The 27,003-nt window shown below is 34.9% G+C and overlaps 1 protein-coding gene across 8 annotated transcripts in view; it reads right to left on the reverse strand.

Annotated features, from left to right (window-relative positions):
* Positions 1-409: 409 nt before the first annotated feature.
* The window catches only part of LOC125652547 (CREB-regulated transcription coactivator 1-like), a 36,146-nt gene continuing 9,552 nt past the window's right edge, over positions 410-27,003 (reverse strand). For 2 of the 8 annotated variants that reach the window (XM_048881855.2, XM_056166535.1), the window contains 8 exons: positions 21,440-21,543; positions 15,494-15,561; positions 15,247-15,290; positions 11,928-12,261; positions 10,926-11,192; positions 4,412-4,609; positions 3,947-4,220; positions 410-919 (listed from right to left, as the gene is read on the reverse strand). In XM_048881855.2, coding sequence (XP_048737812.1) covers positions 762-919; positions 3,947-4,220; positions 4,412-4,609; positions 10,926-11,192; positions 11,928-12,261; positions 15,247-15,290; positions 15,494-15,561; positions 21,440-21,543 — 1,447 coding nt within the window. In that variant the 3' untranslated portion in view covers positions 410-761. Of the gene's footprint in view, positions 983-3,946; positions 4,221-4,411; positions 4,610-10,925; positions 11,193-11,927; positions 12,262-15,246; positions 15,291-15,493; positions 15,562-21,439; positions 21,544-21,579; positions 21,678-27,003 lie in introns of all 8 variants that reach the window. The other 6 variants (XM_048881852.2, XM_048881854.2, XM_048881851.2 and 3 more) reach the window with 3 other exon arrangements.

Raw genomic sequence — 27,003 nt, forward strand, 5'->3', positions numbered from 1 at the left:
AATGAAATGTGACAGATGTTCAGTTACCTGGCAACAGTTACCTGGCAATGAAACGTGAACTGCTGTTTTCTTCAACAGCTGAAAAACTTATTTTTCAGATATGGACGAGTACCACAAACATTTTACAGTGTCCTAATATTTCAGTTTACAAGTATGGCTCAGGCAATGCTGAAATGAGAAAAAAAGCACTTAAGAGACTAGACAACACTGTAAGAATTCCATGTGAGCACTTGCTGAATTCCGAAAATGATTGTCCATCCAATCCTTTATTGTGAATTCCTGGATAATCTCCATTAGCCATTGTACATAAGGCAGCATATATATAAATCACATAACAGAACGAATCTGTTGCAGACAAATTTGGAATGTCTCGAAGAATTTAGTTGGTGGCAGTTTTGTTAACAATAGACAATGCTCCTGATTTTATTCTTCAATGAACATACAACACTCGTGCTCAGATTGTAATACACTTTAACATTACTGCATCACCTTCTCCAAAATGCTAAGAAAATAGCACACACTTGAATTGTCTCCAAAAGCAATGCTCTCTGGTCTCCATGAAGAATGAATCCTGATATTGATAAGATTGGTGACCGCTAGTTACACTAAGGGGAAAGGTCAGAGGAAGGCTACAGAAAAAGCACGTCTGTTTGCAGCTAATGAACTGAAATCATTCAATGAAACTAACAAAATCCTACACAAATATAAAATGCTTGGAGGCCATTTTATAATAAATTATTTGAGATACTAAGTTCACAAATCTAGGACCTATGTTCTAATTTAAAGCTGTCCTCAGTCGCAGGGTCCGTAATCAAATTAGGATCTGTCAACATCTGTAGTCCATCAAAATCCAAAGGCCCTAATCCCACCTTGAGAACTTCTTCATCCGATGCGAAAAAGTCAAAGTTCTCTGACATTCCTGTAATAGCATTACCCAATTCTTTAGCAAAGTCTTGTTGATATGCATTTGTATCATCAGCTCCTAAAACAAGAACAAGCACTACACTAGCAGACACATCACAGAACAGCAAAGCAAATCATCACATCAGCTGTATGAGCTTATCAGAAACACATACAAACAGTCAATTATTGTGTAGTGTGCAGTTTTTTCCAGGAATTCTAACCCAGAAAGTGAGGAGTGTACACAACCCACAAGACTAAATAGACCACCCTCTTTTAGGTCCAACTTCAGTTCACCAGTGACTGTTTTTGTTGTCATACCCCATGTAAATATCATTTGAGAGCTACGGTAATTACATCACTTGTATGCTAAATACTTATATCAATCACATGCAAATTAAAACATATTTCTTACAACTGATTTGAAATTAAATATTTTGAGAACAAACTTCATATTTTATCCATGTTAATTATCTTGTCTGCCATTTTTGTCAACTTCTTGTTGGCCCATCAAAATCTATTCAAACTAGTACCACTAGAAAAATAATTATTTCATTGTTCTTAATTATCTATCATGTATTGATACATGAATTGGTTGTAGCTAATTTCAGTTTAACTTGGTAAATAGAATTCATGAACAAAGCCAACATAAACAAGTCAGGAAGTATGCTTACAGGCAGCAAAAAATATATTGTAAAATAAATTGATTTTTATACATTTTGGATTCTGTTAGTTATTTCTCCATAACAATTTGATGAGGAAGCTTATTTTTTTTAAAAGTCAATTTGTAATACCGGTAAGTTAGTTATATATTTAGGGTGTTCCTCATAATATTTACTTCATAAAAAATATTTCTACTATTTCTTTCAGCACAATGTTTTAGGCATAATTTAAGAAAAGTAGATAACTTTCTATTCTAATTCAGCTGCAGTCAAATAATTCTTTATGTTTTGGAAGAAAAAAAAACAGGCGAAACATTTTTGATGTTGATACTGTGGATCTCACAGTGTGTGATCCGGTTTTCCGGATCACCACACTGGTGTTCTGATTCCGTATCAGTATCCTCTGAAACTGATGCCGTCAAAATCATCAACGCAACGTTACTTGTGGAAAATATTGACCATGTCACAAACGAAACTGCATACACAAAATATAATTTCCTGGCATGTCTGTGTTTTTGATAATTTGGATTACATTTATCATCTTAAAAATGTGGATTTAAAATGCATAAGGGGGTATATAATAAATTTATCATTACTACAGTAACTTGATCCGAAGAGTTGGATCATGTCTCGTTGACAGGCGCGGATCATCAGATCAAACTTGACGCTTCCGAAGCGTCAGCGTCTCGTGTGATCTGATGATCCGCGCCTGTCAACTCGACGTGATCCGAATCTTCGGATCAAGTTACTGTAGTAACATATATATATAGTAATATATATATATATATATATTGACAGAGATAACAATCCTAAATATCTTCATTAATAAAAAATTAATAAAAAAGAAATTAAACTGCAATAAATACACAACTTTCATCACCATAATTTGTGAACAATTTTATCCTGGGAGAATTTTGACCTCAACTTTAAAAAAATTTGCACTTCCATTTTGTTAATTTTTAGCTGCACACAATATATAGGACTGGGATTTTTTCCTCTTCAAATGTTGGAGGTGCACACGATACACAATACTTTTACTGTAGTTCATTTACTTACTCCTTTCCATCGATCAATTTCTTTGCACATTTAAAAACGACACCACTATTCAGTCTAGCTATGATAAGTTAATATGATGGATAAAATACTGTATACATCTTTATCTTCGCTGCAGTTTGATATTCACTATTTTCTCTGTAGGCTAAAACATAACATTTGCATTGAATGGACATTAAAATTCAAACCCATATGAAGAGATTTTGAAGAAGAAAGTTCCCATACAAAATACCCCATGTGCAAATTTTAAACTGTATATACTATTGGGGAGTCCAGGACCTCTATATAAATACACAGTATTGTTCCTTGTCTCCACCATGAGATTAGCCTATACCTGTATGCCCCAAGTTTGAAAATTTTCAAGATCATGATAAAAAGCTTTACACCTACTCATTCGCTGTGAAACTAATATCATAATTCATTATTAAACTATTCTTTATAATGTCGAGAATTTTTTTTTTTTGAATGTCCAGTGTTCCACAGCTATTGTTTCAAGGCCTTCCCTTTAACTTACAATTTAAATTCTCAAGTCAGAACAGATACCAAAATACAACCCTAACAGTTATTGTAGTACAGGATTGGACACCATTAAGGACAAAACCATACACTACCAAACGATCTTTTAAAAAAAAAGAACTATTTATATGGATAGTGTTACAGATAACAACAACAGAGTTAAGCACTTAACATTCATTTACAGAGATACAGCCCTGTGATGCTTTAAAATGATTATTCTCCTCGTTAGCCAAGGGTAATGATTCAAGATGTTTCTCCATTCACCCTTATTCTGTTGGTTATTGAGAGTTATGTCCCTTAGCATTACAAAATATTTTTATCCAATGAAAATCTGTTTATATAGAAATAATGGCCGAATTGTATGGAAATTCACTGCACAGAAATTTCACATAATTTTTTAACAGATTCCATTCCACCATTTTATTAATGGTTCAGAATTAGAAAGTTTTTTCCTTCCTAGTTGACAGATGTGCCCCTTTAAATTAATCCGAGATTCCTCTAACTCTTACCACCGCTTTTATATTGTGACATGTGCGGGGGAGGGTCAGAGCGGAATTCCCACTTTTCAATATGGAGTCTGCTCCGACTCTCACCCGCACATGTCACAATATAAAAGCGGGGGTAAGAGTCAGAGAAATCTTGGATTAATTTAAATGAGGGACAATAAAGTCACTGTTAATTTTACAGATACGGTATGATATCGTCTTCTTACCCAGTACTGGTGTCCAACCCTATGCAGAACAAACATTTTTGGGGAATCTTAATCATAATGCACAATATTACAGACCAAATCCACCCCCCTCCCAGATACTCACCATTAAATACAATATCGGGAATCTTATTGTGGTGAGAGAGGTGATGGGGTGACTGTTGAAGAGAGGCCTGGTTCATCCCCCGCGAGGGGCCACTGCCCCCGACATCTGCCTGCATGTAGTAAGGGTGAGGCTGTTGGAACTCTTGACTTCCCGTCAGACCATGCATCATCGCCTGAGACATGCTAACCGAGGGCTGGGAGATCGTGTAACTCCCACTACTGACTCCATTAGAAGTGTTTAAATTGTCAGCACTTGAATAATGGTTGTCTGGTGACTGGAAAAAAGAAGGATACATTGGATTACAATGTTCAGTCATATCATGGTTTTATACAAACAGAGAATGTGAACTGAAGTCTCTGGCCTTTCAAACTGATTGGCAATGTTCAGTATACGTCTGTTGGAACCCATTTTAATCTTCCAGTAAGGAAAGTGAATACTGACAAGTCTGAAATGCAGACTACCCACCATTTTGAACTGTTCGAATTGGTGTTGAAGAGCCTGTGTCTGCTGTTGTTGCTGGAGGTGGTAGTTGTCTGTGAAGTTATTCCACGTGGAGGGGGGCAGGCCCGGAGACTGAGCTGGGGAGTAAGATGGTTGTGAGTGGGGTGATGTGGGTGACTGACAGTTTTCTGATACACTGTTTCTATAATGTGATAATGAAGGCTGAAAAAAAAAACCAAGGAAGACAAGATTATCGAATTGTAACAGAGCATTAATTCAAACAAATGTCTATCATTCTAACAACAAGAGGCCCACAAGCCTTATCCGTCACCTGAGTATTAGTTAAAAGTATCACTAGCCAACTATAACTATTTTCCTGTTCTGCATATCTCAGCTGAATTCTAATATTCAGCAGAAGTATAAAACAAGATGGGTTCTTATGTTTTAAATGTCCTTGAAAATGGTCATCTGATGAAAGGCTATATAAAGTGTATGATGTATTAACACTATATGACTATTTTGGACCTAGTCAGAACCCTAGGGTTGCCAAATTCAAAATTTTGGTACATCCTTTTCTGCTTTGGTAAATATGTATTTACTTTTTATACAGTATCAGCAAAATTAAAGGAGTCTTTCCAATGACAAAAACAAAAATCACAACATAATTTTGGCTCGTTTCTGGAACCAAAATTCTTAACCTTGGGATCATAAAATTGATGATTCTGGTAAAGGGTTACCTGCATCTTCTATGTACCCATTTAGTTTCAATTTAGTATTAATAGCATTAAAGATGTTATTTAAATGCTTACACTTGATGCTTACACTTGAAGATTATATGACAAGTTTGGCCCCACCCTGGAAACAGAGCCTCTACCCCCTGGATCTGGAAATTTACAATTATGGTAGAGGCTTTTCCTACTATACATGACTATGCATTTAGTTTTTCTTACACATGTGTGATTGTAGAGAAGATTAATTGATTGAATATTTGCTTTTTTTTTAATGTCTCGTCAAGATTTTTTCATTCATACCGAGACGTCACCAGCTGTAAGTGAAGTACCACAAATCCAGACCTATATGCTTAGAACGCTCAGGGCCGTAGCTGTGAGAGCTCGTTATCATGCCAACGCCTGCAGTGACCTCTATTTTTAAGGTCATATCCAAAAGACTTGTGACTGTCACTTCCAAATGCCGAGCGTTTGGCAAAGGAGCAATCACAACCCATTTTAGCGACTTAGGTTGGACGCGGCCATGGCACGAGCAGGGCTTAATTGGTAAATTTTTGCCCCACTCCTAAGGCCCCAAGGGTGCAGGAGTCCTGAAATTTATACTCAATTTCCTTTGTCTTGCATCGAATTTGAAAAGATCTGGAATGGCAGGTATCAAGAAGTTAAAAATGTTCAATTGTTAATGCACGACACAATTGATGACAAACAGAATCAATAGCAATAGGTCACCTGAGTGATTCAGGTGACCTAATAAAAACAAGAGGCCCATGGTCAAATTGCTCACCATAGCAGTAGCATTTTACCATGTACATTATCAAATCCTCAATTAGGGTCCAAACCTGGATATGTGGAGCATGGTGTGAACACAAAATACAATTTCCGAGTTACCTAATAGTTATTTCCCTTTGTTGAACTCTTACACATGGTGAGACGCAAAACATGTTTTCGTATTCACGCGGTGGGTACAAACTTAGCGCTGCGTTCATATATTGCTTATAGGATATTGTCAGACGTCATGTAACCACCCAAACTGCAGGGACACATATATCTAGTAAGTTTTTGAGTATTTATTCATAAAATAGCTCAAACAAAAATCGATAATTACCATCTTTCTTTGATAAAATTATCACTCGTGTAGAAGAGGAAATAAATAATGATTTCATTATTTTCATACTAAATCTAATGGCCTAATTCAAACAAATTATTCTTTATATGGTCAGTTTAATGTATACCAACACAGCGTTCGAAATTAACCATAGACCAATAGACCAATTCTATGTCAAATGAAACTGGTCTATACCAATTGTAATTGAGAAAGACAAAATTGTCTATGCCGATTTTCTAGATTTAAAGCAGTAAAGTTATCACAAAGGGCCCAGCATGGTCTGTCCACGTCTGATATACTTAATGAAGAAAGGAAGATATTGTTATGGAAATGGAAAGAAAATATGCTTTTTAAGTACATTAGAAGTAAAGGAAAATGTTATAAATTTGTGTTATTTTTTTCAATGTTGCAGCCTTTACCAATTCGATGAGGTCTATGTCATCTTGTTTTGGCATAGACCTGTGGTCTATACCAAGTTTTAAACCAATTTTGAACACTGCCAACAGCTGATATAAAAGAAAATTTACGCTTTCATAACTTTAAATCCTTATTTATATAAATAGTTTACACTAAATAGTATACATCTTGTACCCACCCAAGCGTTCAAAGAATACTGAACGTACCTCCATCATGAAAGAGATATCTCGGAAATTGCATATTGAACTTACACTTCATCCAGTATGTTGGTCTGTTGTTACTTGTGGGTCGTGGGAGAAGTTTTTGAAATATTTTTCAATACATTCCTATGTGAAAAGGTGAACCCCTACTGTTTATTTGTGAGTTTATGTCCCAATTGAGAATCTATCACTCAAAGATTCCACTTTTTATATTTAAAGTGCCAAAATAATTTAACCTATGCATGGTGCCCAAAGCAAAAGCAGCGAGGTTTCTTTACTGTGTGAACAACTATGACCTTGGTTTTTAAGGTTCATTTAAAAAATTCAAAGCCTTTAGGGTTTACTGTGGCCCTGTTCGGAACCCTGAAACCAGTGATAATGGTACTAATAAACATTAATCTACAGTATATAAGAATGCTTGTATATTCTTTTCACTAATTGTACACTGGTGGTTCTCAATAAGCATAACTTTGGTATAAAATTTCTCTTAATACTCCCAATATGCAAAATCTGAAAATTCTCTTGTAGCCCTCGACCCTGGAGGTCATACACCAGTTTCTATGTAAGTTATGCCTTTTCTGATACAATTTCTCTTGAGTAAGATATTCCAATTGTCCCCCTTTGTTAAGGAACATGGTTCTTCTTTCAAACAAACTCTAATCCCATCTACCTTAAAGCAATACAAGCTGTAACTGACGGTATTTTTCAACAACCCAAGTATGCACCAATTAAAAGCTATCTGTATAACTAATATAATTCCCAAATCTGATGAAATATTCTGCAAAATAAACAAACGAATATTGCTTGAGAGCATACCTATATTGAACGTTTCGTATAAACTGCCATAGCCTCAGATGCAAACAATTGCCAAATATCAGGTTGCTGAGACTGAGGTCACATAAAGATGGAAACTGACATGAGTGATTATACATTTCGTTTGCTTTAAAATATTACAATGTCATGGATGACTTAAACATATTATAAGAGTAAGAAAGTAATGATTACACAAATGTGCCATTCAAATGATCTTTTTTTTTAAAATACAAAATTGGCATATTGAGTACATTGTTTACAAATTTGACACTTGCACAGTGTCTCTCTTTCTTGTTTTTCCAAACTGGTGACTTCCGAGGTCAATGCACATCAGAGAGTACGAGGAGGAATTACTGACGACATATTCTGTTGATTTGACAGGTCTATTGCTCAAGATCCACTCTGATTCAATGCCTTACAGCTTGTATTGCTTTAAGATTCTTCACACCAAATTTGATTGAAATTAGCCAAGTGATTCCAGAGAAGATGTCGAAAATATGAAATGTTTACGAGATCCAACAAGTAAATTTTGATCAGAAAACCTCCCTAAGCATAAGAGCGCAAAGTAAACTAAATATTCAGAATAAAATGATGGTTGATAATAATTGAAAAACCAATCAGCTGAACAACCAATTTTGATGATTACATACAATTTTTTTAATAATATATTATCAAATCATCTACTTTAAAAAGTCAATATATGGAAATGGTACATATTTCAGTTACACTTCAAAAATTCAAATACCACAAACTGATATTTTAATTGATTTTTGATTGGTTCTTTGCTTCCAACTATCATAAATATAAGAATTTTCCAAACAGTCATCACAAATCAAAACTGAAACTAGACTGTTCAAATTTTGCTAACCGAGTACAACCAAATATGTTATTTAATCAATACATAATTTCTTCCATGCAATCGAAGACACTACAAATAAAAGCTGCTATGAGGATGCAGGGTGACGATATTTCAATAATTTTTTCTAGGGTTGTTCATTTCATTGCAATGATACACATGCCTCTAGCCCACTGTCTCAAATTTAACTAGTACTTATTGTAACGGGGACCGTTACAGATGTTCCCCAAACATTCCCCCATTTAGTAAGTGGTGTCATTTATTTCAGTACAAGTGGTTTTGACCATTACAAACTGTGAAACATGTGAATATATAACTATCTTATAACGTTCAGTCCATTTCATACTAGTTCAAATCAGTTATAAAGATCTGAGAGTTTAGTGCACGTGCACGTACGTGCATACACGTGCATATCAATAATTCGACCATCTCGATACATTAGAAATCTTACTATATGAGTACAAGAGAAGTTTCACAACTGTTCAATGAAAAACGAGAAATTAACGGCAACTCAAAACTACAAAGACCGAAATCAATGCACGTGCATACACATGCGCGTAAGTACCACACAGCAATTTTCTTGATGCTATTCAATAGACATTTGAACAATATACTTACTATATGAATTTGGTATCGATTGTTTCACTCATAAGAAAGTTATTGGGATTTCAAAATCGTCCAATCAGAATTAAGCGCACGTGCATGCGCGTGCAGGGAAGTGATTTTGAGACTATTAATAAATTGAGAGGCCCAAAACATACCTGCAACCTAATTTTCAAACCTATTCATTGCAATCTCAAAATGTTATAGACCAATAATTAAATTTAGATGTCAAAAATTACAATCCACGCGCATTCACGCGTACGCGATTTTGATAATGGAAAATTTGTTGACACCATTTCATAGACATTCATATCATGGATCCTCAGGGTAAATTTGAATTCATTTCAGTTTTTAATTCAATAGTTATGACCATTTTAGTACCCGAAAAATGAAAGAAAAGCTATGCACGTGCATACACGGGCACGTGAGTATGACTCAGCATCAATGTTGATGTCATTCAATAGACATTTGATAGATATACTTACAGTATGAATTTCATATTCTTTCCATCATTTATAAGAAATTTATGGCGATTTGAAAATCGTTCAATCAGAATTTAGCACACGTGTATGCACGTGCTGGATAGTTATTATGACTGTTTACGTTTGTTAAGAATATCAAGATACATATACAATAGAAGTTTGAAATGATTTTGACAAAAAACAAAAAAGTTATGGTCATTGAAAGAATTGAATATTCAAATGTTAATGCACGTGTGTGTGCATGCGCGTTTTCAATTTTTATAACATAGATTTGTAGATATTTATAATCTTTACCTATCCTGTAAATATCATCAAATAATCTTAATTTACATGAAAGTTATAATCGGTTTTGTATTATCCAATCAAATTAAAGTACACGTGGATGCGCGTGCAGAATTGAAATTTTGACGATGCCAAACGGTTAAGGGTCTTAAGTTATACCTGCAATATAAATATCAAACGATTTCATTGAAAAATAAAAAAGTTAGACGAATTCCAAAGTTTGTAAACAAAAAATCCAATGCACGTGCATGCACATGCATGCATTTTCAGACAAAATGACGTTCGTTCCGCACATCTACATAGAGTATTCTATCATCCTAAAATGGTTTCATCTTGATCCCTTCAGCAGTTTCTGAGAACACTCGTGGACAAAAAAGGGTGACAAGAATAAAGAAAGAATAATAATAATAATAAGAAGAAGAAACAGAGTAAAACCAATATGTTCCCAAACTTTGTTTGGGGAACATAAATACTGACTGTGAACTTTTTTTTTATGGATTATCTATTGTTAGAACTTCTGTTTAATAATGCATGTTGTTTCTATTCTTGAAATGGCACAGAAAGGTACAGAAAGGCATATGTAGGAGGTCTACCACTTTTATAACTACTATATTCACTCAGATTAAAGAGAACTTTAATACGTCGACATATAGCTGCAAGGAGTGGACATATATTTAAAATTCTGCCATTTACACCAATGGTATCATGACACTCAAATCTCTAAGTCCCTAGAAAAAGATTCATCTGAACTTCACAGTATCTATATATTGTTTGTGGGTTGCTGACATTTAAATTCATTGAGATGGCCATGCTACATGGTAGACTCAGATCAATAGTTGTTAGATTTATAGACCAAGTTATTTAGGGAAACATTATTCTATACTAGGAATATCACCAATTTCCATAAATAATGCTGGATACAAATTAATACATGTACTGTTAGGAAAAGTGAACCTCGGTGACCCCGATATGCTCACCAGTGTGATCAATCAATACACTGAGGTCAGAGAATTCAAGGGAGACAACATGCCCCTAAGTAAGCAGCTACTGACCTGCGAGTCGTTTTGTTCAGCGGTAGTAATACAAACTTGTGGTACTCTTTGTTGAGGATTCTGTAAAACCGAGTTATTTGGAGGCTGCTGTGAAGATGGGTGGGGTGCCCCTACTCCCCCGGAATGGGGGTTGGGGTGGGGTTGTTGTTGTGACTGATAAGAGTGATTGGGTGCCCTATGTCTCTGCTGCTGCTGGTGTAAGTGTAACAAAAACTGTTGCTTTATCCGTAGATCCGTGGGCAATTTACTGGGGTCGAGATTGGGAACCTATGAGTACACACAACAGAACTACAACACAACATAAAGACTGGGGTTGTGAACCTAAAACTTACAAACACAACACAACAAAATCTAATTTAGCTTATTACTGATCTCCCATAATAATTTAACTCCACATCCGACATAGACTTAAGCAACAAAGTCTACATCACTGAATGGGTATTTTTTTTCTTTCACTTTTCCATTTTAGAATTGCAAGTTTTGATTCCTTTCAATTGCTAGCGCCTTTTCATCACTGTAAACACAATATTCAAAGTGACATCATTTGATTTTGAGTTGGCCCAGTTTTCATGGATTCATGGGTACTACTATTTCCACAAATTTCAAATCACAACAAAATACTCAGTTCATATGATGCTTTTAAGTACAGAACCCATATCCATGAAATTACATCCCTACCAAACTGTAAAAATCTTGGCAATCCATGAAAACTGGTCCCTACAAATTTAAATGAGTCTGCAGTATGTGACATATTTAAGATGTCAGTAAGTAAATGATCTCTATAAATAGCATGCTAATTACACTAAAACAAAAATATCATGAACATAACATTATAAGAACAGAAAAACACATACAACAGCAATGAAACATCAGTAACTATGAAAACTCAAAACATTAGGCTTGTAATAACATCTCTCAAATGAGGATAAGAATTTCAGCAACAACAAAAAATGGAAAATGCACAATAGTCACTTTAGCATTCCTGATGAAATATGAACTTACACTAACTGGTGGTGAATGGGGCAGTCTCATCTGCTGTGAGGGGGAGCTGCTCAATACGAGTGGGCTGGGGCCTCCTTGGTGTGGGCGCCGCCTTTGGGCGGGGCTTTGGGCCTGTGGACTAGCTGATTGCTGTGGCACCATTCCAACATGATGGGCACTAGTAGGGGAGAGGTTGGTGGGTTGGGCACCATAGTTCTGGTCCTCAGCATCTAAAGGGGTGGTCAGGGGAGGAGGGAAGTGCAGGACTGTCAGATCAGGCAGTGATCCTGTGTTGTTTGTTATAGGAACTTGCATTCCTCCTGTGTGGTTCTCTTGTTCAGCAGAAGGGTAGATACTGAAAAACACGCCAATAGTCAGCAATCGAATGCAACAATGCTATACAGCTGTAAGCTCCAACACTACCTCCTGGATTTCTCAACAAACCTTAAGTCGAAAATTGGACTTTTTGAGATTTTTTTGAAAAATCCAATCCTGGTTAATATACTCTGCTCATGATCATCTTTGCTTTTCTGAACTATAAACAATTTCTTTTTCCACCACTCATTAGAAACAGTTGATTCAAAAATAAATTTTCACCAGTCTAGATTTCAAAATTTTTGCCCAGAATAAAAACAAGAACTGTCCTAGTTGGATTAATAACCACCCCTCAAATTGGGTACAACTGAAATGGGGTAGAAATCAAGGTAGTGCATGGTAGAAGTGTTGCGTTTTGACAATTATGCATTGTGAACCGAGGCAAAAGCACTTGTAACCCAGAGGCCATTTTCTATTCACAGACTCCAGTTATTGCTTGATATTTCACATTTTGATTGTGAAGTATAGCGATTTCAAATGGAAAGGGAAAACATTCAAGCCTCTGAAACTGTTTAGCTATATCCATGTCCATTATGGTTGTCTTTTTCTACTGTAAGTGTCAGAAACTAAATTGTTTACAACTGTGAATTCTTTGCTTTGATTAAATACCATTGAATAACAAGAGATGTTTGTAAAACACATATGCCCCCCATGGTGCAAAATTGAAAAGGGTTATACACACACACATCATTTAATTGAGAGTAGTATCATCAATTCAAAATATTGAGCAGACAATATCTTCCTATGTCAAGAGTGGATTGACCATGTGACCTAAAAATCAATAGGGGTCATCAACTCCTGAAGATGTACCAGTGTACCAAGTTTGATGTCTGTCAAGCAAAGGGTTCTCAAGATATTGAACGGACAGTATATTCCTATGTCCAATTTGACCCTTGACTTTTGACCATGTGACCTTAAAATAATTAGTAGTCATCTTCTCCTGAAGATGTACCAGTGTACCAAGTTTGATGTCTGTCAAGCAAAGGGTTCTCAAGATATTGAGCGGACAGTATATTTCCATGTACAGTTTAACCCTTGACCTTTGACCACGCGACCTCAAAATCAATAGTGGTCATCTTCTCCTGAAGATGTACCAGTGTACCAAGTTTAATGTCTGTCAAGCAAAGGGTTCTCAAGATATGGAGCAGACAGTATATTCCAATGTCCAGTTTGACCCTTGACCTTTGACCATGTGATCTGAAAATCAATAGGGGTAATTTTCTCCTGAAGATGTACCAGTGTACCAAGTTTGATGTCTGTCAAGCGAAGGGTTCTCAAAATATTGAACGGACAGTATATTCCTGTCTAGTGTGACCCTTGACCTTTGACCATGTGACCTCAAAATCAATAGTGGTCATCTTCTCCTGAAGTCGTATCAGTGTACTAAGTTTGATGTCTGTCAAGAAAAGGGTTTTCAAGATACTGAGCAGACAGTATATTCCCATGTCAAGTTTGACCCTTGACCTTTGACCATGTGACCTCAAAATCAATAGGGGTCATCTTCTCTTGAAGATGTACCAGTGTATCAAGTTTGATGTCTGTCAAGCAAAGGGTTCTCGAGATATTTAACGGACAGTATATTCCTATGTCCAGTTTGACCCTTGACCTTTGACCATGTGACCTCAAAATCAATGGGGGTCATCTTCTTCTGAAGATGTACTGGCGTACCAAGTTTGATGTCTGTCAAGCAAAGGGTTCTCTAGACATTGAATGGTCAGTATATTCCTATGCCCAGTTTGACCCTTGACCTTTGACAATATGACCTCAAAATCAATCGGGGTCATCTACTCCTTAGGATGTACCAGTGTGCCAAGTTTGATGTCTTTCAAACAAAGGGTTCTCAAGATATTGAGCGGACATTATATTCCTATGTCCAGAGTAGATTGACCCTTGACCTTTTGACCTGAAAAACAATAGGGATCCTCTTCTACTCATAACTAACCCACATATGAAATATCATTATCATCAAGTGAATGGTTCTCAAGATATTGAGAGGACAACACATGGTCTACAGACCGACCGACATACCGACCGACAGGTGCAAAACAATATGCCCCCTCTTTTTCAAAGGGGGGCATAAAAATGAATGTATAGTTATCATTTTATATGATACAGTGGATGGATGAAAATGATAATTTCGAACCTCGACTTTAGGCAAAAAAATTTGAGGGATCATCTTCATCCCATGGGAAGTTTATGTTTCGTGACTCCAGGTCAAAAGAGAAATCAGTTATGGACCGAAAAACAAATTCCTATAAGAACAACAAAACTAAAGCAAATTAAAGAGCCAGTAAGCCACATACACCCCCCCCCCCCCACACACACACACTGTTGTAGTGGTACAACAAAACTAATTAGAAAGAAAACAAATGTTGACTGTATAAAGTATTTTCAGCATTGTACATATACATACATTATTGGTATCACAACAACAAAACAAATTTTGATCAATAACTTGTATGTTGTGACAACAAAATAATTGCTTTCAACATGACATACATTTTCTACTTAAAAAGAGCTGGTTAACTGTACATAAACACAATTTATAATAAATGAAGTTGTTGAAAAGCTCCTGTAGATTCTGTCAGGGAGAAGACAGCCCAGAACAACTAGGAGTCCTTGTACATCTCAAGAAAATTCCCTTCATTAAAGAATTGTCTGGACTTAAAATAAGATAAATGTTTTCAGACAGGGTAATGGACGTTGTACGTTTGTTGAACAAATATTTGAATAGCAACATCATGACAGTAGTGGAGGATATCTTAATGACAAAAAGATTTTACAAGCCACTCACAGCTATTGATAAATTGTCACTTTCAATCTCTGTTTATACATGGTGGCAGAGGTACACTTAGATAACTGGGAGAGGTTTTCATTTGTGAGCACTGATGGGTTCCAAAAGTGCAAATTAGCATTTTGTTTGAAGTCAGAACTTATTCACCAGTTAACAATTAAAACTACTTACTTAATGTTAGGAACTTCGCAGGATTTGGGCCGAGAACCAGACATCTGCAACAATTTTATAAGAACCAGCAATCAGTTTACAAATTAGTTGTAATTTACACTCTTAATGCATAGCTTTGTAAATCATGTTCATCAATCAGAAAATCTAATTAACTGATAATTTAAAAAGAATACAAACAGTAAAAATTGCTTTTTCCTGATTAAAGCACCAATCAAATGCTGGAGTTTTATGCCATTAAAACACTTGCCTGTTTAGGGTCCCAGTATCCTTTCCGCATATTGTCGTTTCCCATATTTTCTCCTACCATTTCCACAACTGAAATAATACAGCATCAAAATGTCATGTAATTGAAGAAAAAAATCACCTGTCTTGGAAAAAACCCACCAAGACAAACATTAATTTGTCCAGAAATGTTTTAAGGGGATTAAAATGAATACAAGATATGTTAGTGCATGCATTAGGATATGTAAGTAAAAGCAAAGTCATAAGTTTGGTACAGTTCTAATGAAACTAATAAAAGTACTAGATCTTTACGAGTGTATGCGATAAATGAACATCTCGGTTCAAAAACTGTAAATTGTATACACGTATGCATGGAATGCAGGCCAGACCTGCTCTTTAATAAATCATTGCTTAAATGTTTGTGCAATATCTGACATATGGTATTGTTCAATCAAGAACATATATACTGCATGTAATTGTTTTCTCATGTCAAAGAATATTGCATCCTACTTTTTCTTCTACGTCGTTACTTTTGCAGTACCATTGATTGTTGACCACTGAATTTTTTCCTCTATTCCCCATTGTCCCGTTCCTGTAAATAATTTAGCAGTTCTCCGAGATCTAAGTAATCTCCAGCAATAGATTGTGTACATCATACACTAATTCATTATTGAAGAAATGATTAATTTGTTCTTTACATATTTACTCCATAGATGAATGAGTTATGCAAGAGCAGCCCCTGTTGATTGATTTAATGCAGAGTTTTATAAACTTAACAAGTGGGGGGAAAAAATCACATTGCAACAGCATATCCCTCAATCCACTGCCAGGGACTTCGTTTAACACATGTAATAAACTCCCTGCGTAATAAACTCCCAGTGTGTCTCTCCTTTGGCTACTTGCACATTTTATAAATCTTTTTTTTTTAAGTGTTCAACAGACAAATTGGCCTTGATCCTTTTCACAATTTCATTTTATATTAAATCTCAAATTCTCCATCAACAGAACCCTTAGCCTACTGGACTTGTCTGGCATGTTAACCTACATAATTTTAAATTATTTTAGAGGTGCAACCAAGTTCTTTAAATCAAGCTGTCTGACATGGTTCTTTGTTCTGGCTAATAGAAATCAGGTCACTTATAATAATGGATGAAAATCCCTCATAAAACACATACAACATTATAAGCATTAGGCTAAGCCTGGGCAAATACTATCTATATACAAGTAGTTCCCTTCACTAAAACTTCCATTCCTATTTCTCCACCCCATTGAGGCTATGTAGAAAATATGACTTTAGGGAGGAAGACAAGATTGTCAATTTCAATTTCATCTGTGGGGATTCACTGAAATTCTTGTACTCTTCCAGGTACTAAGTCTAAGAAACATGGGTTTTTTTAATGGTGCAAATGCATTGTCAGCATAATATGTCTTTCAAAGTAAGTTAGGCATTTTTTGTTTTATACATCCCATTTGAGAAGGTTTCACTCATATAGAGACTTCACCATTTTTCGGTGAAGTGCCACAAATTTTGACCTATACATGGTGCTTAATCGTATCAGTGAGGGTTCTCAAATAAGACTATATTTTCCAAATGTACTAAATTTTCATCACTTTCAATTCCCAAAGTCATGTTTCTTGACCTGAATATCAGTGGTAGAATAAAGCTACGACAAAGATGTTTTTGTGAAATATGCTATCTGCAACAGCACAGCCTAGGAGTCATTTCCTAGATCACAGATTACATCAACTTGACAAGGTAATCAGCTATCATCAAGCTGTGACATACTTTCTTTTGTATTGTAGCTTAAAAACTGTGACAGGAGGTTGATTGACAAACTAAGAGCTCTTGTGTGTAAAATATTTGCCAAAACCTGACTAAGCTCAATAACCTGTAATTTTGTTCAAACATCGAAGAAAATTAGAAAATTGTTGGGAATCAAAATCTTTGCAATTCGCACATCTTCAAGTTGTAAACTGTGAGAGGAGTTAAATGGAGAAACCATGTACCCACTTTGTAATATTTCCTCAAAACTGACGAAGTTCAACAACCTGTAATTTTCTCCAAAATTGAAGAAAATTAAAATCCTTGCCACATCAGGTTTCAAAATTAACTTTTTCAAGCACTAGTCTAGTCTGTATGGACTAATGACTAATCCACAAAGTATTTTACTAGTCCGTTCACTGCATCATTATATGACATTTAATCAAACTAAACAATTTACAGTTGCAAACAATTCAGAATCTGACACCTATAGTAGAAAAAGACAACCATACTTGTTTTCTTCAGAAGCATGCGACTCAAGTAACACCTTAACCTTCAAATTTTTGGAAGGTGAACATGTCATTGTCAAGCCAATGCTAACCATGTAGGGATTTGACCACAAATTCAAACATCTTAGAGAATCGGACAAATGCTAACCATGTAGGGATTTGACCACAAATTCAAACATCTTAGAGAATCGGACAAATGCTAACCATGTAGGGATTTGACCACAAATTCAAACACCTTAGACACTCGGACAAATGCTAACCATGTAGGGATTTGACCACAAATTCAAACACCTTAGAGACTCGGACAAATGCTAACCATGTAGGGATTTGACCACAAATTCAAACACCTTAGAGACTCGGACAAATGCTAACCATGTAGGGATTTGACCACAAATTCAAACACCTTAGAGACTCGGACAAATGCTAACCATGTAGGGATTTGACCACAAATTCAAACACCTTAGAGACTCAGACAAATGCTAACCATGTAGGGATTCGACCACAAATTCAAACATCTTAGAGACTCGGACAAATGCTAAAATCTTGAAGCATTCTTTAAGATTGATATCTAGATTTTCACTAGTCTGTGTGGACTAGTGCCATAGAACGTTTACTAGTCCAACATAGTGTTTTTTACTCATCTAAGACTTGCAGATATTAGATAATTTCGAACCCTGCATGCATACATATCTTCAATACCTATACAAACACTCTATAAAAAAGAGAGCCTTAGCTTTAAAACTATGAGAAAACTTACATGGTCAAACCACATACTTTCTATGTAAATTTTGTAAATATTCACTATTTCGAACAACCTATAATTTTTGCACAAAATTGAAGAAGGTCAAAATTTTTTCCCACATGCACATCTTCAATACCCATACAAAACACTCCCTCAATTAAGAAGGTGCTCACTTAAAAACTGTGAGATGCGTTAGACAGACAAATCAAATACCCTCCATATAACATTAAATGTCAAACAAAGGGGCAAAACTCTGGTAAGAAAGGTGGAAATGGATCAAAATTGCAACATAATCTAGAGTGACACACAATCAAGCTACATAGCAAGTTTCAGCTTCAAGTGTGATAGCGATCCTGAACAGACGGAAGGACGGACAGACAGAAAGACATCTTTATACCACTATATACCCCGTATTAAGACAGGTGTATATAAACATTGCCATTCTAGGATCAACATACATTGTTCATTTGTCTGTTTATCACCATGCATATTTCTTCAGTATAATTCATAAGACTTAACCTTTGTATGCATCATACAATTTTCTGCCTTGTGATCTACTTGTAATCTAGTAGGGGAAATCCAGAATTTGTGAAACACTGAGCATTTAAATAATTTATGTCATACCGATGGCCCAAAGAAGCCTTATGCCTCATTAAAAAAATATTGATTGCTAATTAAGAACATAAAGCCCAGTGTAAAAAAGTTTCTGATTGAAAACTGAACTGGATAATGACTTTGAATTTATCATGGTACTTTATGGCGTATTTTTGACTTGATGAAAATTGACAAAGGTCACTGGTTTACTGAAGTCTTCAATACAAGAAACTATAGTTGGTATCATTTTCTAAAATGTTAATCAAAGATAAAAGGTTACAGCGCTTTTTTAATTCAAGAAAGGTTGAATAAAAAGGGCCATGGTTTTTTTGTTGTTATTAATTGAGTGTTGGATAAAAACACTTGCTGTCCTGCTTACCACAAATGTTTTTGGATGACATCTCCTAATGCTAATATTTCTGTCAAACCACAATCTATGATTAATTTTTTTTAAAAAGAATAATCTTAAAAAAAATGAAAAAGCACTCCCCACCCCCCGAAAAGAAGCCAGTCTAGTTTTTTGTTACGACTGAAACCACATGACTAAATTTCAAATCTGAATAATTTACAGACCAACTTTGGACTGCAACAGGCATTCCCTTGTCTGTGCTAATTATAGGATTCTGCTTCAAATATTTGCTCATGATTAGTTATAGTTTGTGACCCTTGGTCCTAATTTGCCAAATCACTTAACAATTTATCAAAAAAACAAACAACCTCACACCAATTGTATTGTATTTTTTCACCTGAGATCCTGTACTTTGTATTTCCTCACAGCATAATTGATATGTAATTGAAGTTTGTGTTATGCCATGACGAATCACATTCATTGTCCATGACAATGTGTTTGCGTACAAGACACCAATCCTTTCCATTCAACAGGAAATTTTGACTGAATTATAAACATGTAAATCTGAAGAGAAATATACAAAAACAATTTTTTTTATCTATTTAACAAATAAGGATAAATTTACTTGGTTAGTGATTAATGAAGACAAACCAGTAATTGTCAAATTGAGTGAATATCTAGTTAAAACTTTCAAAAAAAGATGTGATGCTTTAAAACTGCAAAAATCGTTTTAGTATGTCATTCATAAGTTGAATTTTCCATTTACTTTTGTGTACACCCGATTTGCAAATCATATGTACTTGTTCCCCCATATGCTCTTTATAATTGTCTTTGCTGTTACACCCTTGGGGTCCAAATTTGGAATTAACTTATCTATACATTGTATGCTCTTTTTATTACCATCAACTTTTTGTAGAAGTTGCAAATTTAAAAACGAACTGACCATCAGTCCCTTGTGAAAAGACCCCCCCCCCCCCCCCCCCCCCCCCCACACACATGGAATGTGGGAATCATTATATTCTATAAAGAGAGAGACAGAGAGTGGTATTGAAAGAAAGAGAGAGAGAGAGAAAGATAGAGAACAAATGTTATGGCATTGAAGTGTTTAAAAATGGTCTAGTAATCCAAATTGCACCTTTCAATGACAAATGTTTTCGCTTCTGACATGTAAATTGCCGCAATAGTTATTAAACCTCTTTGCTTTATGAAGCAGCACTGGATATACCGTAATCATTAACATAGCCTGTGGACAAAATATGAAATGTTTTATCTAATCATCTGTCATGCATGCCAAAAAAAAAGGGAATCTGAAGTTAAAGTACACATCAATAAATACAACATGAAAGGTGAATTATACACAAAGAAAAACAGTGCAACACAATCACCACTATCACTACTGATGTGCAACAGAAAAAATGAGACCCACTTCTTCACCGTCATATTTTGCTGCTGCATGGGACACTAGGATAAATTGTTAGTTTTCAAATTCCTTTCACCTGACATGCGTACCTGTGTACGTTTCATTTCACTGTCTGTTACAAGTCACTTTTGCGAGTTGGTTTATTTTCAGAAAACTCATTTAATTAGTTATTCTGGGAATGTAGGGATGCAATATACTGTTAACTCTCTGTCACGGGGGATATGAAAGGTCTTGATTCTAATTGTGCAACTTTTATGAGCTTTTATTGAATTTCTGATAGAAGACAAACCTATGAATGATTTCTAAAGAGATCTGGTAATTCTAGTCATGAAGCAGAAGATTGCCTGTAACATAGAAGACCTCTACTTTTTTGTATGGAATTGCACGATGTTTCTCTGATAGATCTTCATTATATTTTGCTGTTGTAATGCAAGTACTCTACCATGTTCATCTACAGATTGATTCTTCTACCTTTTTTTTACCTATCATTTAGTATATCTGTGCTGACAGAGATTGAGTAGATTCTAGTGTTGTGTCTGTTATACCGAGTTAGTAGCGCCCTACTACCGATTCTTAAGAAGTAAAATTGACCTACTTCTGCGATGCGGAGGGGGTGTAGTGGGACTAGGCATGTGGTCCAGATCAGAGTTTACAGCAGGTCCCATTGTACTGGTGTGAATAGCAGAGTCCGAATTTGTTCTGAAAGAGCACAATATAAAACACTGATTAACATACTGTTTCCTTTGGTCGAAAAGTCGGAGGAGTTGGTAAAGAGCTGAACACTGGGGGCAAAGGCTGTTCCCATTGTGTGGAGAGCTGAATCAGAGCTGCTTCTGTAACATCAAAATCAAAATTACTACCCCCCATAAAAATCACACAAACTGTCCCATTACTTCCCCACTTGTATTCAAGATTCATTCACCAGTCTCACAAACTGTTGTGGGGACCAAATTTCTTACATTGCCAAAATTTTATTCAGAGTTAAGTTGGACTAAAATGTCCTATAGATGGATTTTATACATCAGAGCATCATATAAATCATGTTTTCTCTTAAGGTTTTTAATTGACAAGTAATTCTAAGAAAAGTGAGCCCCCAGAATTCAACTTGAACCACACGATTATCACACACATACACCCGGAATATGCCTTATAACTTTATTAAAAAAAAAAAAAAAAAAAAAAAAAAAAAAAAAAAAAAAGAAGCAATAATTGCATTTCATTCTTATGTACCTCATGCTGTCTGAATAATTGTAGGTTTGAAAAGAGAAACATTTCCTAATATGCATATGTAATTAAATTTTATATAATACATGCCTTCAATACCTAAAGATATAATAGTCATCACAAATGTCCCAGGAGAAGCATTCTCTTCAGATTGCATATATATATATATATATATGTGTGTGTGTGTGTGTGTGTGTGTGTGTGTGTGTGTGTAGTCTGCAGGACTTTATAAGCATAGATGCCTTACTACTACACTACATCAGAAGATGCTACTGTTGAATACAAAAAAAAGATATGATTTTGATATTTGCCAGACTCCTTCTGTGATAGACAGATAAGAATTAATGAGAAGATAGAGAGATTTTCACATGCCAGTATTCTCCACACCTGATCCTGTCATAAGTGTGTTCTAACACCATTTCATGAACTTGGATGTGCCAAGGGAAAAAAATCAATGGCAATAAATTTTTGAAACCTTCAGTCTCTGCAATGATTGGCACAATGTCGTTGGCTTACATAAATCACACACTCTAGGCATTGTTCTACAGAACTTCCAGGAAGTCGGAAAACATTGATTTATAATTTATAGCTTGAATCTCATCAATGAATGAAAATCACAGACTGCACACATACTGTGGGAAAAACTATGTTGTTAATATTACGTCTCCACAACACAACTGTCACTCTGAAACTTGAAAGATTCATGAAAATCTTCCTTAATGCTGGGACAAACTATACAGATACAAGATATTTTATTGACCAATTAAGGGCCCTGGAAGGCATTGATAACAAAAAGAAGTATAATTTAAACATCATTTCACTTAGAACACAATATTGCATATTATATAATCATAACCAGGCATCATTGTCTCTGGTATGTGTACTCTACAGAAACACTACACTGACTGTATAGAAACCTTACAGCTATTACAGGGACTGGTTCACAATTTTTTATAAAAATATTTTTTATTTTCAATGTTATACATTAAAAATATAGCTCATTTAATGTTGACAGCAAAATTGTGACCTTCTGAATGCAAGAATAAAAGCAATATTTTAGCCTTAAATCCGTGTTATATAAACAAAGACGCAAGTCTTTTTATGTATACAAACAAACAAATGAAACATTGATTTTGTAATATAAAGCATCCTAATTTTGCATAGTCACAAATTTCAACTTTTAGATGACATATTTTACCCCCAAAATGCTTGAAACGTGAAAGATATGATAAACTTAGATCGATATCCATTTCTTTTGAATTTTCGTAAACAATAACATACCGCAATCTTTGTTTACAAAACAAATAATAACCTCTCTAAAATGAGCTTCTGTGATAATGTATAACAATAATTTTCATGTGAAATCTTTTAAGCATATTAGACAGTAGATTTTGATCATTAAAAGTGAAAAAGGAAATTTTGGGGGAAATCGTGAATCAGTCCCTTTATTAAGGTCATACACGACATTTCATTTTCTAAAACTTATTTTTTTTATCAATATGAAAAGTTCATGTTTATTTCTGAAATAGGTTTAGATTTTACATTTTAGCAATGTTACAATACTATATTTGGTATACAGGCCTTAGTTAGCTCCTTGGTTAAATCACCTCACTAGTAATGCAAGGGTCCTGGGTTCAATCCCCGATTGATTCAAAGATCTTTGCTACAATAACTTAGTAATGTCCACATATATACTGTAAGACATAAGAACTGACTTCACATATAAACAACCCTCTGTAAGACATAAGAACTGACTTCACATATATACAACCCTCTGTAAGACATAAGAACTGACTTCACATTTATACAACCCTCTGTAAGACATAAGAACTGACTTCACATTTTTGCTTGCCACAACCAGGAACTATCAAAATATGCTAACTCTAAAACAGACCTGGTAATAAACCCCATGAGTTTATTTCTTTATTTTTTTTTTTTGAGAAACAGAATGGGATGCAATTTAATTGTTTCTGAAATGTCACCAAAAAATCATGTTATTGAGAAATGCCATGTATGACCTAAGTTAGTCTAATCCAAGCCTTATTGTGCTGTTCCTTCCTAGAATTAATCCAACTACAGCAACATTAAAGTCTCTTTCACATACACCACTAATTCACGATATCCTTCTGAATGAATCCTCTGTGTCTATGACCTTGTATCATTATTTAGTGAGACTGCTGTTTTTCAAGTTGGAAATTTCTACAAACTGCTAAGTATCTGCCATTAAAATAATTACTTGACAAACTTCTTACTGCTTTAATTTTTTCATCTTAAAGCCTGTGTTTTCTGTAAGGAGTTAAGAGACAGTCTAAACAAAAAGAATTGTGGATATCATCAGTATAGTTACTTCTCCCATTACGTACTATGGTGAAAAAGTTAGGTGTTGAACACGGCTGACACAAGCATCATTTACAGATTACATTTCAAAATGCGAATAAAATTCATTTCCCTCATTTAATATTTTATCTTTAATATTTTATCATGTACAAAATAATTAAATGTCATTTGGTGTTATAGGAACCTTATAAGCAATCAAAATGTGTACTATGACTTGTGTAACTAATAAGAAATTTAGAAAATGAAGAACTTACGTAAAATATTAGTGCAGGCAACAGAGTTTGGAGAAAATACTAATTATTCTATGCAAAATTTTCAACATTTTGCCCAAAATGGAACGATGTCTTTTCACCTCATCCATCGTGCTTAGTTTTACATTCCACCAATATACTTTAGTGCCTTGTCATATCATTTTAAACAGAAGCTTAAATCTTAAATCTGAATCATTCAATGTTGTATTATTTATGAAGTATAATCTTCAATAATTTTTCTGGCTTATTCAGACATAATAAATAATATTCTAAAGCTCCAAGACTTCAATTAAATGAGCTGAACACACAAAATTACACCTTCCAGTTGCTACTTTTTCATTCCTGCTTATTGATTTGGATCACAATGGAGGGGGGAAAGAAGTTGAATCTCCAACAAGCCTGCTTCTTGTTATTTGCTTGTTCACAGCAGGCTAATGTGTTTTATGGTTTATGCGATAATTTCGCATGTAAAGTTAAACTGAGAACTGTTTCTCAATGCTATTAACAATAAAATGTGAAAACAGAGACATTAATCTGGTCAGGACTTATCATTTCATTAAACATGTTACTTTAAATATTTAATATTTGAACATGACATTTTCCTTTTGAAGATTGCACATCATAAAAAGAAATGTTTTGTAAATATATATTATATATATATATATATATATATATATATATATATATATATATATATGTGTGTGTGTGTGTGTGCGTGTGTCCCTCCCCCCACCCCATGTGGCAATATTGAAAAGGATAAAATTTAGATTTAGAATGATAGTGTAAAATATGGGTTAACTAAGTTTGATCTCTATCAAGCAAAGAGTTCTAGATATTGAACAGGCAATATTTTCTTATGTCCACAGTAGTTTGACCATTGACTTTCAAGTCAATAGGAGTCAACTACTCCTCAGGTAGAACCAGTGAACCAATTTTCGTGTCTTTCAACCAGAGAGTTTTTAAGATATTGAGTGGACAATACCTTTCCATGTCCAGAGTAGATTTCACCTCAGACCTTTCACCTCAAAATCAATAGGGGTCATCTACTCTTTAGAGAAGACCAATACAACAAGATTGATGTCTGTAAAGTAAAGGTAAGGGTTCTGAAAGATATTGAGTGGACAACAATTGTTCAACTGAATGACCGACAGGTGCAAATTAATATGCCCCTCTTTTCAAGAGGGGCATAAAAAAGATAATATATTAAACGAGCACACAAAATTTCTATCATACCCTGCTTTACAACCAAAACTATATAATCATGTTTGTTAATACAAAACAATGTATATCATTCTTTTTGACAGGAAACAAATTAACATTCTATATGCATCATTAATGCCATTACACATATCAAAAACACATCCACTAGAATGATGTTGCTTCTATAAAAGAAACAGGGACATGGAATGAGGTCATATGACGATCTACCACCAATGAATTCCGACAGTTTCCTTGACCCAAAAACTACATGCATGAGGACGCCATTTAATACATAGATTTTCTGCAACCAATTACACCATTCCCTCTCAGACACTGACAGTGCCCTAATTATAACATGCTACCAATTCTGGGGTGGATCTAACCTGAATCCACACCTGAAATGAATGACTTGCATAGAAGCAGTATCTTTAACAGACATGGGGAATGTGTTGGTTGATTAAGGAACCACACATATGATTGGATAGAGGGACACATGTACATTAAGCAAAGACACAACCTATGATTATACATCAAACTTTCACTTCCCAAAAGCACTAAGAAGCAAAAAGCTACAACTTGCCTATGTAAAGATAAGGATTTATTAGTTTATGACTTATACATATATATGTTCCAAGCACAAGAACTTCTTTAATTCAAACACTTAACATATTCTCATTTAAACATTAATTTTACTTTTCTTAACCAATAAAGCTTTTAAATGCAGAAATATCTCACAACACACTATGAACTTTAAACATGATATAAATTTGACCAATCAAGGGTATATTGAAAAAGACAAAGCATACATTTGCCTTTGCAAACACAATTTATCCCCTAACGTCATGGTTTTAATATATTGCATGGGGAAAAACAGAAAACGCTGCAATTTTGACTTCACACGTGTCTAAACACACACAAAATAGTGAAAATGTCCACACAGAAAAGGCATTGATAATTTCCATTAATCGCTAACTTAAATTGACTTTAAATGGCCTGAAGCATTCGTATTTTTCAAACCTTTATGCTACAATATGTTATGACAAACCAGACAATATGAAAATGTCATCCTCCAGATGAAAAGCAACGTGTATAGTTAGTACACCATGCACAGGGGATAACTAAAGAGTAGTACCACAGGCAAGGCAGA

Source organism: Ostrea edulis, chromosome 5, assembly GCF_947568905.1.
Source record: "Ostrea edulis chromosome 5, xbOstEdul1.1, whole genome shotgun sequence".
NCBI lineage: Eukaryota > Metazoa > Mollusca > Bivalvia > Ostreida > Ostreidae > Ostrea > Ostrea edulis.